The sequence below is a fragment of the Anabrus simplex genome, chromosome 2 (genome assembly GCF_040414725.1).
Source record: "Anabrus simplex isolate iqAnaSimp1 chromosome 2, ASM4041472v1, whole genome shotgun sequence".
NCBI lineage: Eukaryota > Metazoa > Arthropoda > Insecta > Orthoptera > Tettigoniidae > Anabrus > Anabrus simplex.
This window is the reverse complement of record NC_090266.1, coordinates 1,197,498,617-1,197,514,305: the sequence shown is the minus strand read 5'-3', so window position 1 is coordinate 1,197,514,305 and position 15,689 is coordinate 1,197,498,617. Positions and strand designations below refer to the sequence as shown.

At 37.8% G+C, this 15,689-nt stretch overlaps 1 protein-coding gene across 2 annotated transcripts in view; it reads right to left on the bottom strand.

The window, feature by feature from the left end:
• Positions 1-15,689, bottom strand: part of LOC136864791 (coiled-coil domain-containing protein 177) — a 274,593-nt gene that overhangs the window by 121,217 nt on the left and 137,687 nt on the right. For both annotated transcript variants that reach the window (XM_067142181.2, XM_067142180.2), the window contains one exon: positions 1,833-2,024. In XM_067142181.2, coding sequence (XP_066998282.2) covers positions 1,833-2,024 — 192 coding nt within the window. The remainder of the gene's footprint in view (positions 1-1,832; positions 2,025-15,689) is intronic.

Here is a 15,689-nt window from a genome sequence, read left to right as displayed (position 1 = left end):
TCGCGTCTTGTCTCGTGCCAATATAGCTTTCCAGTAATAATTGATAGACAAGTTGGACACCAGAAATTCAGGAAGAAAATGACACACATCTCGCATCTTGCAGATAAAGTTTATCAGTTATAATCGTTAAACGGTCATATGACCGTTGTATAAATCAATTATTAATCAATAAATTCATTTAACCACTCAGGCCGGTTTGATGTACATATCATGTGCACGGGACTCTACTCGTTCAGCCGGTTTGACGTACCACAAACGGCCGGTGCAGGCGGAAGTTAAAATGCATATTACTCGTGTAACACTGCTGCTTCACGGGATTTGTTTTCACTTTATGAAATTGATCGGTATCTGTTGCTTTTTAATCATGTCGATAAGAGATAGAACATGAGATGCACTCTATTTAGTTTCAAGGTATCTGCTTCGAAAGGTATCATGTCCTTTCCTGCCATCTCAAGAATATTTTGTGAACTATATCTAACTTGAAAGTTCTTACCACTTATGAAGGGGAAGCACCGAAAGCGAACAGTGCACAGATGTTTTTTTGCTTCACAGGCTAGCAGCTACTACTCAGTCGCAGAGGAATGGCTAGGCCATCTCATTCTGTTATGGGCGTGGAGATTATTGGTTTGATAGAGGACAGTAGTGGAAGCAATATATTTGGTAGTGATACGGACAGTGACTATGCATAGCAAGAGGTTGCTGGAAAAAAATGCAGACAGCGCAGATAAAAAAGAAATAGCTTAAGCCGTAATAACTTTGTCTGCTGTTCAATGGTTGTGGTGAGAAGTAGATGCTGTCATGAGCACACAATAGATCCCCTTCATGGGCATGCCAGGTACAAGAAAACATTTCACGTCTATTTTAGATGGGTTTTTTTTGTGCTATTTTTTGAAGACAAAGTGATAGACCTAATTCTTCGAGAAACAAATAGGAATGTAGCAGAATGTATACTTGGCACACCTGGAAGTAGAAGCCAGAGACAGAGGAGGAAATTTGTGTGTTCTTGGGGCTTGAAATGTTCATGGGGATAGAAATCCACCATGAAGAGCTATTTCACCAGGGATGGAATTTTAGAACTTCCTACATTCCCTCAAACAATGGCAAGGGGCCAGTTTGAACTCATCTTGCGATATTTACATCTTGTTGATAATTCTACATGGGACACATACACAGGACCTAAAAAGCTTTTCAAAATTCAGCCTTTCTTGGAAATTATAAACAGAAATTTTCAGACGGCCTACATCCCCACCGAAAATATTTCTGTCCCTTACACTCTGGAAAGGCAGACTTAGAATTAAAATGTATACTCCCTTATATATTTTTGTCAATATTGCGCGTGATTATGTACAACCCTGAACAGCAGCCGTCACACATATTGCTCAGAAACACTGAACTTAATCTCAGCAAGTAGTCCTAAAATTTGCACTACATTATATTTCGTAGATTTAACATTATGAATTCTTTAACTTGATGGTGTCTAAACCTCTGCTGAGCTTCAATTTAAATACCGCCTGAGAAGTGAGCAGCTCTGGATTAAATTGCCCGCTTGAGCGGTTAATACTAATCAATAGTAATTGTTGAGAACTCAATTCTGAACTTTTTTTTTGTGGATAAACATAGTTTTCACTAAAAAATAATGCATTTATAATGAATTACTGCAAAATCGCATTTCTTAATTTTGCATTATTGGCATTTTCAGTCTAAATTTACATTAAAATTTGTGGCTATTGGAAAATGTAAAATTTTCCAGTCCCTACCAATGGGTAAGAAATACTATTAAAGAAAGATAGTGAATGTATGATATAAATGCTCAATAGGTAGGTATTTCTTACCTTCTTTTCTTCCAAAGCCATTTTCAGCTTTGCAGTCTGCTCTTCTTTCTTAAGAATATTTCGCTCAAGAAGCAGCTGTGATTTGCGCAAACTGTGCTTCATTTCTTCCCACCTCCTGGCATTCTCAGCATTCTCTAGTCGTCGCTTCTCGGCTACATATTCTTGCCATAATACTGCATGTTCATGGTTTAGCTGTAGGCAGATTTCATTGGAATGTAATGCAAGTTTAATGACAATGGAGAATGAAATACAATGTTCTATAAGCAAACATAGATCTCAAAATTTGTAATAACCACCCGACAAATAGAAGGCTAAACCAAAACCCATGATGCTACAGACCTGATGAAGCTTTTACTACCAAGTGATTGCTGCTCAGCCTAAAGGCCCACAGATTATGAGTTGATATGTGTTGAGCGCAACAAGTCCTCTCGATCATCATTCTTGGCTTCTAGGCTGCGACTGCTACCTCATCATCAGATAGCTCCTCAATTGTTCTCACACAGGCTGAGTGGATCTCGAACCAGCCATCACATTCAGGTAAAACTCCCTGACCTGGCAAAGAATTGAATCTGGGACCTCCGGGTAAGAGGCAGACTTGCTACTCCTAGACCTGGGGCTGGCGCAAAACGGGGCTAGGAGTGAAAAATATATACTAATCAATCAACCATCCCATATCAGCATTTAGAGCAGTTGCCCAGGTGCAGGATTCGCAATAAATTGTCTGTCTTTAAATGATTTCAAAGAACATGTATACTGAGTAAATATTTCCCTTGATAAATTATTCCAATCACTAATTCCTCTTCCTATAAATGAATACTAGCCCACTTGCTCTTGTGATCTTTCCTACCGTTAAAAGCTCCACTCAAGCTTGTTCGTCCACTAATGTAATTCTATGCCATTTCTCTGCTGATAGCTCGGAACATACCGCTTAGTTGAGCACCTCGTCTCCTTACTCCTAAGTTTTTCCAACACAAAGTTTGCAGCATTTTTGTAACACTACGCCTTTGTTGGTAATCACCCTGAACAAATTTGGCTTCTTCCTTTGGACCTTTTCCAGTTCTTGTATTAAGTAAGAATAACAGTCTAACAAACTATGGAAATGTAGTTACACTAAATATATAGATTTTTTTTACAACTGGCTTTACATCGCACCAACACAGATAGTCTTGTGGCGACGAGGGATAGGAAAGGGCTAGGGGTGGGAAGGTAGTGCCAGGTCTGAAAAATACATATTATTATTATTATTATTATTATTATTATTATTATTATTATTATTATTATTATTATTATGTGCAAACAGAAATGAAAACTGCAGTTGTAATATCAAAAGCACTACACAAGGATTAGACAACAGTAAAGTAAGAAATATACTACACTACAATTCTGAATTTCACTTAGATATATCCTAATTAAAGTTAACTGAAAAAAAAGAAATGTAATTCAAACTAAATACTTATTAGCTTGTAAAAAATAATATTCTGTCTAACAAAAACAAAAAATGTCCCTTGAACGCTGAAAGATCGAACGTGCAAAATACAAAGTACTTCGGGGACTTGAAATACAAAGAACAACAAATATTGGGATACAGGAATCGGCTAATTCATTATTATTTTTGTTTTCTCGACTATATGCGAACAGTGCTATATTTTAATATGAAGTGCAGCAATAATCACCAACTATTAATCATTTTGTCAATAAAATACCATATATTCTCATGAAATACATTTTTTAAACAATATTTTACAACGGTGTTATATATGTAAAGAAATTATCATCTTTGTGATAGGAGGAATTGACCCTGAAGTTCCATACAAAATACAGTATCTATTGCCTGTGCAATTGTAAAAGCTAATAATGTGGGCATCAGCTCTATATACTTGTGCACTTGATAACCTGGCCTACTGTGAAGTCTATGGTGTAGTGTAAGCTGCTTCATTTCAAGTGGATAAATATGCAACTTCCAGTAATAGTCATCAAATTTTTGTTACAAACTGATAACGATAAGTTGTTCAGAAATTATCGTGCACAAGGATTGAATAGATTCAAGACAATTTTTCTCAAAATATTGTATACTTTTGCAGCATTTCATATTATACCTGATCTTAATATTAACTGAATCAGTCAGTGGAAAAGAAAACAAAACAATTCTTTTGTTAGGTTTTAGGACAGAACTCAATGAGTTGTAATTTAAAAATAGAAATGACTATTACTGGAAGTTGCATATTTATCCACTTGAAATGAAGTGGCTTACAGCTTACAATTGTGACAGATTCCCTGAGTAATGTAAGTCTGTTCATGTCACAAAACAAAGTGTCATTTTTAGTGTCCCATTATAAATCTAAAACTGGAAAAATACACTCACATTTCTCAGGTAGTCTACCAAATATAGGAACAGTTATCCACCCTCTAAGCTCAAACTGTCCTGAGACCATGAACAGAGTGAAATCCTCAACGAATGTATTGACTAATTCTTCAGATTCAAGGCTAGTACTGTACCTATGTACATAAAATTGCTTCAAAATATCTGCAGTCTAACTGACCTGTCTGATGCTAATAGCCTTTTGTTTTTCAACTGGACTGTGAAGGTTGATGAAGAAAATAGATATGAGGTGTGCTTGTCATGGAAAGATTGGTGATGGAAGCTCCCAACAGGAAAGGACACGACACACCAAATACTACAAGATGATGTCAGAAATTGTACATTTCCTGCGTATCTACCCTGCTCAACCAAGGAAATTTTAGGAAATTTCTGTCCCTTGGTGACAGGATTATTTGCAAAAATAAGTTATACCAATGACATGCTTCCTAAAATGGATTAATACCTTTGGAACTGACTGAATTAAGTTTGGTCCCTTCTTGTTGCACTCATTTCAACAAACTTCCTTTGAAGTAGGTACTTCGCTTGTTTTACCATTGTCACGTCTACTACTACCACCACCACCACCACTATGACTAGAATTTCCACAATAATAATAATAATAATAATAATAATAATAATAATAATAATAATAATAATAATAATAATAGCTTTACATCACTTTAACGGTTTTCGGAGATGCCGAGGTTCCGGAATTTAGTCCCGCAGAAGTTCCTTTACGTGCCAGTCAATCTACCGACACGAGGCTGACATATCACTGCACACCCTTAGCAAGTTCAAATTTGTATTTCCCTTTAAACTCGAATTTTTAAAATTCAATTCACTAGTTATGCCAATTCTTGATTACAGAAATATAGATGATAATGGCAGCTCTGGTGAATCTCTACAGAAGTTACAACACGTGCAAAATGCATATGTAAGGTTCATATCTGCAACTTTAAATACACCATACATCATGTGACATCGTCTGACACCAAACTTGGCTGGCTTCGTCTACAAGACAGACTGAATCTTCACTGCCTAACCTTACTGCAACAAGGTTTAAATCTCATTCTTCTTACCTTAAAGAATGTTTCTATAATCTCTCTTTACACTGCAAAAAAAGCCACAAGAGCACAGAATACACATATTCTTACCACACCTAATCACAAGTCCTCACTATAAGGCAATTCCTTCATCGCTGCTGCAGTTCATGATGTCTACTGCAAGATGTCAGAGGAATATCAGTGTCCAAGTTCAGTAATTCTATGTACTCTTAAGTTTATGAATGGTTAATTATTAAGATTTGTACTTAGTTACTCGTATTTATCAATCTAATTGTATTACTGAATTAGTGTAAGACAGGGACAGCTATCCTGAACTTTGCTAGGATAACTAAATTATCATCTATCTATCTATCTTTAGAAAGAAACGTCTTGCTTTCTTCTGTTTCACTCTCCAGAGGCTTATTCTTAAGAGTGACAGATTCAAAGTCTGTGAAATGTACAGCATGCCATGTCCACCTGTTCATATACTCAACACAGTCAATGATAAAGACATCAGTGGAACTTGAAAACTGACATAAAGTAATGCCACCCTGTTCTTCCAACTCACTAATTAACTGTGTAAAATGTACTCTTTCAGCAGTTTCTCTACTTTGTTATTAGTCTCTCAAAGAAGAAGCTTCCAAAAAAGAACTATTTTGTAACTGAAGAATTCTGATGAGCTCTTCATGTAATTCCAGTTAACTAAGAACTTCAACCACAGAAGAGGAGTAGGATTTTGGAAGAATATTTTTTAGTAGATGGGGGCTCAATCTACTGACAAGAAACATGCTATCAGGCCACCATACACGTCTATAATGCATTTGATAGTTGGCAATAATATCATCTACCTTGCTTTAGCATGACTGAAGGTTTATACATTACACTTCAGCAAATGAACAGAAATGAACCCTGTCCTGATGAGTAGATTGAAGTAGTTTAATATCTTATATAAGTACTGGAAGTGAATATGCTGCTGTCTGAATACTGTTGTGAAGAACATGTGCACCACAGCCAATTTCATTTCTTATTTGATGATTTTCTGTTCTAATTTTTTATTTTTTATTCCCAGCAGATAGTGCTATAACATTGTCCAACAAGTCATATTTCTTAAATATTTCCATAATATAGGTTACATGTGTTTCAGCGATTTCACATCCAAGATTACTTTAATTCCTAAGTTAGGTGCAAAATAGGCCTATCTCACAAGGACAGGAACAATTTTCAGATGTTTATGGTTTGAGGAATCAATCATTTTAGACATGAATCTAGCTGCTTCTGGTTCCTTCACCACTACTGGAACTACTGGAATCAAAGCAGCAAAAAAATTGAAGAAAAAGGATTTATCAGTATTCTTCGTTTTAAATATGAAAATCAGCCTATTTTGTAATAATCAAGATGGCGTTGAATTTTCAGAGAATGTCTATTGTTCCAATACAAACTATCCTCATTATAAGGAGCTTATTATTTTTATTTTTTTTTTCAGGATTCTTTTTCACATCCCAATAAAGTTTTATAGGATATCTGGTCACCTTGGGAATGACAGATGAAACTGCATGTAAAAGGATGAGGAGTCACTATTCCAAGTTTTGCCAACTTTATGGTATAACAAAACTCTGTGTTTTTAGTCATACATCTTAATGTACCATTTCTCTGGACACTACATTCCTCTTAAAATAATTAAGTCACAGTGAGTTACGATTCATGAATACTACATTCATTACTATAATGATGCCAACTTTGATAATTTCCAACACAATTAGCTATGATTTTAAGATAAAGTTTAGTAGTACTATAAATACACTTTCTAAAAGCTGAAAATATATGGTTGTATGAGAGGAAGAAGTGATCTCTTGAGAAATTCTCTGATAACTTAATAGCTCCTGTCAATGGAAGAAAAATTCTATCAATGGCGAGTTTTTAGATTCTGTTCTCAGGCACATTATAAAATCTAGTGTGTCACATAGCTGCCAACATACTGATAGGAATTCACAAATATCAAGTGTTCTTTCTTAAGCGAAACCTTCAAGACCTAACTAAAGAGCAGAAATGATGGATCTTTTCATAAATACAGAAACAACTAATGCAAATAGAAGTTTCCTTGTATTGAGATGTTTGACATGGGCAGATTCTGCATGTAGCCACTCTTACAATGTACCTAGATTTCTCTAAAAGATTAATAACAGTTTTTACAGTGTCATTTTACAAATATCCATCTCAAAGTATATTGTATTATGTGATATGGCCAATATTTAACGCTGAATTAATATTATTTACCAACACCGAGGTATGAAAATTGGAAAAGCCCCCGAACACTCAGGGTAGCAGTACAGTTGACCAACCATGAGGTGCACCGGAGTGGTTTTTGTATGACAGAGAAACAAGGCTTGTGGCAGAGACAGAAGTTGGAGGAATTACCTAACTCAATCCCACCAGTAGAAGAGTGGTGACTGTTCAGATGTGCAAATTACGCCAGTCAACTGTTGTTTACGAGTGTAAAACAGAGAAACGGTGTTATGTAATTTTCCAAGTGTCTTTAGCTAAAAATATCTCATACTGGTGCTCTGACTAATTAATAATAATATTTTTGTGGAGCTCAGGAACTGAAGCTTACTTGACACAAAGAAGAAGGCAATGTTGTGCACCGTGTCTCTCCTGGGAACTTATCATTTTATTTTATTTACTAGCTGTTTTACATCGCATTGACACCGATAGGTCTTATGGCGACGATGGGATAGGAAAGGGCTAGGAGTGGGAAGGAAGCAGCCGTGGCCTTAATTAAGGTACAGGCCATGCATTTTCCAGGTGTGAAAATGGGAAACCACGGAAAACCATCTTCAGGGCTGCCGACAGTGGGGTTCAAACTCACTGTCTCCCGAATACTGGTTACTGGCCGCAATTAAGCGAGTGCAGCTATTGAGCTCAGTGAGGGACTTTAAAAGGAGTGCGAGGTGTGAGATGGGAGCGCTGTTGAACTCTGAACGTGTTACTGTGCGTACTGCTGGAACGTAGCACCTGAACAAAAACAGTATAGGAGAGGTTCCCGTACACAATAAAGAGAGAATTTATTAAGCTCATCTTGCTTGAAACTATGAGACAAGTGAATATAATAATGTTAGATAGACTGTTTTGATTGAATAATCAATAATAAGTGAGTGAACGGAATCGATCAGGGAGCTGCAGGCTACAGTAACTCTTGATCAGGTATAGCAGTGACAACTAGGTGCCGATAGAGACAGACTGAGCTTCAGTTAGCAGGAACTGATAAAAATGTTTCCCACTCATATGCTGTAGTATGAGAGTCTTAAGTGTGATAGTCGGAAGCCATATCCATTAATGCAATAATTTGTGTTAATTGCAGTAGGCAGCAAGTTGAACTTTGAATGAATAGATCATCCTGCGCAAACTGATTTTTCCCATGGTAATAGAGCTTCCTACAGAACGTGTTAGTCAAGCAGACGGCACCAATCATGGACCACCGCACGGAGCCGAACTCGGGACCTGCAACTATGGACGTAAGTAGTGCAATCATGTGCTAAGTTACGCAGTGTGGCCTTGGATAGATGAGTGAACGTACAGAAACAGATAAGTCTGAACAAATGTTTAGCATGAATTAGGACAAACCAGGATTCACTTGTAAATATTCATTTAATCATGCCTTCAGGCAAGTCTTCGTAAAAGTGTAAATAGATTAGGAGGTTTAGTATATAAACTTCTTGGTTTTGATCTGTACTGAATTGTGATCACAATATTTTTGAATTACATATTGCATATTATGGTACTGAAAAGATGGACCATGGTGACATTAATTTAATAATTATTATTAAGAGGTTTAGGCCCATGCTTGCATTAGTTCAGGGTTATTAGCTGTGTATTAAATGTTGGTTCACTAGGGTGACAGTTTACCGAGTTCGAGGTCTTGTCAGATAAAGTTATTCCTGTTTTTCATTCCTTTGATTTCAATATCTTGTAATTATTGGAGAGTCTGAGATGATATGGTCATCCTAAAAGTAACGTCAGCAGTGCCTGACACAGTATCGAACTGGGAGATTGGTGCTTTTGAGATATAATGAACCTAAGGAATAGGAATGGAGGTCGTAATAGTATAAGACATGTACATCTTTCAGTAGTACAGAGTAAGCAGTGGATGTACAGTCCCCACCGGTGAGTTACAAAGGTTATCCTGGGAAAATCTCGGCAAGTAATGCATGGCAAAGCACACGAGTCGAACTTTGGTCTGCAAGATAAGAAATGTGATTTATTGAGTAATAGTTCTGGATAGCTCGAAGTAAAGATGCTGCAGATAGGCCTATCCGATGTTGAATGACGAGTCTGGGGAGAAATTGTACCAGATCAAAGAGAGATTTTGTTACAAGGTAGGTATATGAGAGCTATGATCGCTCGTACTATTGAGATGTTCCCCCAAGCATGGAGATAAGAAAATAGCCAGCTGATGGGTGTGTCCCCGAGTGACAGGCTGGGAGAAGACCCATTTCAACCATGTGTTACTTTACAGCTATACAGTGACCTTCCCGCAGTAAATAAGATTCTGCAGCAAAACGGAATGTTCTGTTTGGGATGTAGAAAGATAGGCGACCTTGTTAACCACCCATCACGGTTGCAGGTTAATTAACATCAGGTAAGCAGCCGACTGGGAAGGCCAGCATGTATTTTATCTTGATAAGACAAGTGTTTATTTATGTTTTTATTTCAGATATTTGTGTGTGTCATATTTTGTTACCCGTGTGTCTTGCATTGTTATTTATCGTTTCTTGTCATTTGTGTAAGGGGAGAGCTCGTAGGCCTTTTATTGGATGTAAGGACTCAATCTTCATTTTTGATGAGAGTGGGCTCATATTTAGCTTCAGTGATTATTTTGGGGGTATTATAGTGGTCCGAAGCCAGTGTGTGTGTTTTATGTTTTTGTTTCCCTATCCATTGGGAGTCATATTAGTGGAAATAAACGTGTGTGAATCTTATATTCCTAAATCCCATGTAGATGAACATTTTAAATGGTGACATCTATGTCTACAGTGTTCAGACTTATTTGTTCAATAAACTCATGCCACGTTAATTACTCACGGTTCCAAGAATGATAAAGACTTTCACATGATTCGGGCAGAGACCCACAACTTTCAGGGATATTTTATTAGAAAAATTTTGTCCTTCTTGTTTTGTTCAATGTTTTTATTTTTTGGTGGTGGGGATTTTATCATCATCTTATGATTTCATGGATTAACTTTTCCATCCCTCATCTTTGGATTCTCATTCACGTATAGTTGTTAGTACCCCGTCCGACTTCAATTTAGATATTTGTTAGTCCCATCTTCCGGAGAGACCACCGCTCCACCGATTGGCCAGCCAGGTGAAAGAAGAGGACATTAGGTAAGGTACAATATGGACATATTTAGCTTACATTTTCCATATAAATCAATTAGAGTGAGATGAACAGAAAAAAATAAATTTTCTTGAACGCATTCCAAGGAATTATTTAGTTCAATTTCCGGGTTGAACCGCGTTGTACTTGTCTGTACATAACATACAGTTTGCCGACATTTCGAATACATTGCAGAATTCATTGTCAAGGCGACTGAAATACCCCTACTCGATCCGAGGTAATCAGTTTCCAGGCAGCAATTTACACTACTAAAGTGGCCCTGACCTTGGCCTTTTATATCCTAGCCTTTTTGGCTGATGTAAGCCCTGGCTGTCTCGTGAGCATTCTGGAAGGTATGTGTCACAGTCAGGTAGTGGGGGCTTGCGCGCGCTGTTATGTAATGGGGTTTCGGCCCGTGTGTTTATGTGGTCTGTATGTCTTAAACTATGAATGATAGGCATCCAAGAATTACTAACTCCCCGTTGAAATAGAAACAAGTGGCGTTAAGGCATTCTTTAGCTAGTGTTGACAGGTCTTCTGGAAGTTTCTGGTCTAATAGCGGAAATACTTCTGTTAGCGGCACCTTACTAATAAGTCCGTACTTTCAATTGATTGGTCCTTAAGGAGCTGGATGAAATGTCGGGAGTCCTTCACGTAGGTTTCAGTGTGTCCTGTATGCGGCTGAAGTAGTCTGGCTAGGTAACGGGCGATATCATGCGTCGGAGATCCTATAGCGCACACGATAGGTCGCAGAGGTATGCCTTCTTTATGGATTTTAGGAAGACCATACAATTTAGGAGGTGTCGGGTCCGGTTCTTCTGTATTTCGGTGGGGATACTGGAATTTTTTACTAGTATGTGGAGTTTGTTCTTAATGCAGTTGGTAAGGTTTCTTATTTTTCTGTATGTAGAAACAAATCCAATCAAATCAAATTCTCTTTATTTGCAAATGAGATGTCTACCTTGGTGGCAAATGGTACACTAAAATACATTATTGTCAAGCACTAAATATTAAATTAACAAGAGAAGAAAATTTTCCTATAAAACAATATTATACAATTTACGCTAACAATTTTTTCTATTAAACACACAGCTCATCCTTAATAAATTTATATTGTTTACAAAATTCTACTTATAATATCTCCTGTACTACTTACAAATATAGTCAGCTGATATACAGTATGTGGAATTACTTCAAATTATACTATACAACTGGTATAAGATTAAACTTTACATTGCATTTTTTTTAAACCCATTCTGGAACCTAAGTAGCATAACGACCTGCTGCGTCTTAAACAGAGCCCCTTTTGCTACCACTTTTCAGAGTTCCTGAAGGGCCTTCAAAGCTACCGTAGCGGTCCCAGGGCCCTCGAAGTCCCCACTGTACTTCACCCCTACAGGCAGTCCCCTACTTTGGCTGTCCAAACTCCTTTCTTTTTAGACCAGGGGATGGAATTAATTTATTCACACACATTTTTTATTTACATTAACCTGCACTGGTCGAATGCCCTCTAACATTTCATTTATTTTCTCTGTTGCTGTTTATTCCCTTCTTGAATATCTGTACAGATTTTGGAAAAGGATCAAACACTACCCCTGGTAAACTGTTCCACTCCTTCACACCCTTCCCAATTAATGAAAATTTACCCCAATCGCTTCTGCTAAAATTCCTTCTTATTTTATATTTGTGGTCTGTCCTGCCGATATAATTATTTTCCAACTGAAGCATCTCACGGATATCTCCCCATGCTTCTTCTCTTGTATAGGCTCTATATAATCCTATAAGTCTAGTTTTCTCCCTTCTCTTACTTAAAGATTTCCACCCAAGTTCCTTTAACATTTCTGATACACTACTCTTTCTCCTGAAATCCCCTGTTACAAATCTTGCTGCTTTCCTCTGCACACTAACTATTTCTTTTATTAGGTATTCTTGGTGAAGATCCCAAACACTATTTGCATATTCCAATAATGGACGAACCATACTCAAGTAACTTTGTTCTTTCAATTCTTTATTGCATCCTTTAAGTAGCCTCATTATGACATGTAACGATCTGTATGCTTTCCCAACAATGTCAACAACATGACCCTTTCAGTGCTAATTACTTTCAAATCTCACACCTAAGTATTTGCACTTGCCATCTTTTGGGATAACTACCTCATCCAAAATATATTCAAATTCAGTTTTAAAGCTCCTGTTTGTAAAAGTTGTAACAGCTGATTTGCATCCATTAACCTTCATGTTATTCTCTTCAACCCATTGTTGGATACTCTCAAGGTCCCTTTGTAATTCTGAACAATCCTCAATGTTGTTATTTATTTCCCTATAAACAATTATGTCATCTGCATACAATCTTAGTTTTGATGTTATATTGTTCCCTAAATCATTTGCGTATATTAAGAAAAGTAACGGACCGATTATACTACCCTGTGCATTTCCCTTCCAAACTTTCTCTTCCTGCGATACATTATTTCCTACTTTGACTTTCTGAACCCTTGAATTTAGAAATGCTTTTATCCAACGTGTAACCCTTACGTGCAATCCTATTCCCTCCAATTTCTTTAATAATATTCCATGTTCCACTCTATCAAAGGCTGTGGAGTAATTGTTCTATTTTCCGAGTGTAGTCGGTGCATGTCATTATCACCGTTGCGTGGCCTTTATCTGCGGGTAGGATAATTGTTTCCGTATCTTGACGTTGTGTTACTAGGGCATGAATTTCTTCTTTGGTCAAATTGGTTGGCGGAGGCTTTGTGGTTCTCAGTAGACATGAAATATCCTGTCTTATCTCCTCTGCAGATTCGGTAAGAAGTTGTTGGATTGCAATTTCAACTTAGCTAATTATTTCTTCCACCGGTATACTATTCGGAGCTACTGCATAGTTGAGTCCTTTTTACAAGACCAAGGTAGTAGGTTCATTGAGTGGCTTGTCAGTGAGGTTAACTATTACATTCTTCTGTATTGGAACAGGCAGTTTTGGTTTCTGTTTTTGTAGGGGGCAGTTTAATTTCTTGTTTTGTTTGGCAGTGGCTAGTTCCAGTGTACGCTGGGATTGTGTGTTGCTAATGCTGTCCAACGTGGTCCAGTCATTGAGAGACAAAGCGCTGGCAAGTTGCAGGTGGAGGTGAAATAATTTATTGTTGAGGTGGTGCACAGTCTGTCTGATGTCAATGATCCTTTCTCTGAGGAGTTTTATGCTGGTTTCGTGAATAATACGGTCTGTCCGTCGGTTCTTGGTGTGATACTTCAGTCTCACATGTGCTGGTATAATGCTGTTGTTCCTGCAGCGTTTCAGAAAGGCGAGTCGAGCCAGGTAGTTACTCATTTTCTTCCGAAGGTTGTTGAACTGCCTAGTATTGAAAAGGTGGACCCTTTTAGGTTTCCTATCTTCCATCTCAACTCTATTCACGTAAATATTCAGTTCACCATGGAAATCGAAGTAGACGGAAAACTACCGTTCCTGGATGTCCTAGTAAAACGCAACTCCAATTAGACTCTGAGTCACGCAGTATACAGGAAACCCACACACATAGACAGGTACCTAAACGCCTCGTCTCATCATCACCCATCACAAAAGCAGGCTGTCCTAACATCACTGGTTAACAGGGCCATAGCGATATCAGACGCAGAGCACCTCGAGGAAGAGAAAGAACATGACACTAGAACCCTCAGGAAAAATGGCTACTCGCACAATAATATCCGACGAGTTTTTAAAAAATCAGAAGAGAACAAAGAAAAGGCCTCCGTAGGAGAAAACAACTGGAAAGAAGAACTGACCCGCCCGAAAACAGCGATACTGCCATACATTAAAAATACTACAGACAGGATCGGCAAGATACTGGACAAATACGACATAAAAACCATCTATAAACCTCATCGGAAGCTAGTCCGTTATCTACCACCAGTAAAAGTCACAATAGAAATACAGGCTCCTGGAGTATATCACATTGAATGTAGCTGCGGAGCTTGTTATGTTAGTGAAACAAAACGTCTGATCTCCACCCGCCAAATAGAACATATTCGTCACACCAAGAACCTAAACACAGATATTTCAGCAGTAGCCAATCATTCCTACAAAACAAGGCACGGAATATCATTTGACAAGACCAAGATCCTAGCAGCTATCCCTTGGAATCTGGAAAGGAAAATCCGCGAGGCTATCAAAATCAAGAAACATCCGAACAACATAAATTTAGAAGAAGGATATAAAATCAGTAATTCTTGGATGCCTATCATTCATAGTTTAAGACATACAGACCACATAAACACACGGGCCAAAAACAGCGCGAGCAAGCCCCCACTACCTGGCTGTGACACATAACTTCCAGAATGCTGACGAGACAGCCAGGGCTTACGTCAGCCAGAAAGGCTAGGATATAAAAGGCCAAGGTCAGGGCCACTCTAGTAGTGTAAATTGCTGCCTGGAGACTGATTACCTCGGATCGAGTAGGGGTATTTCAGTCGCCTTGACAAAGAATACTGCAATGTGTTCGAAACGTCGGCAAACTGTACGTGATGTACAGACAACTACAACACGGTTCAACCCGGAAATTAAACAAAATAATTCTTCACACCGTGGAAGCTTCACCTCTAAGACACATTCCTTAGAAAATCTTATTATATAAAACCAGTGTTATATTTTTGTTTCTGCCACCTATTTGTGATAGATTTACACAGCCATAGTGACTCACGGGCAGCCCACTTAAAAGTTTGGCATCTTGTAATTGTGTGTGAAAATTCATTAATCAATTAATCAGTGCTGTAGAACTGTGTTGTGTATGTTTCACTTCTTGATACAAGTGATCATTTGATTTATGGTTATGAAATATACCATATTGGTTTGAATATGAGACAGACAGACAGACAGACAGACAGACAGACAGACAGACAGACAGACAGACAGACAGACAGACAGACAGACAGACAGACAGACAGACAGACAGACAGACAGACAGACAGACAGACAGACAGCCTGAAGTTACACTTATGTTTTACAAGAGAAAAGGACAAACTCTCATAATTATACAATAGCCTCATATAAAAGCTCAGTTAAGAAGTCTAACAGGAGTTCTTAATATCTACAG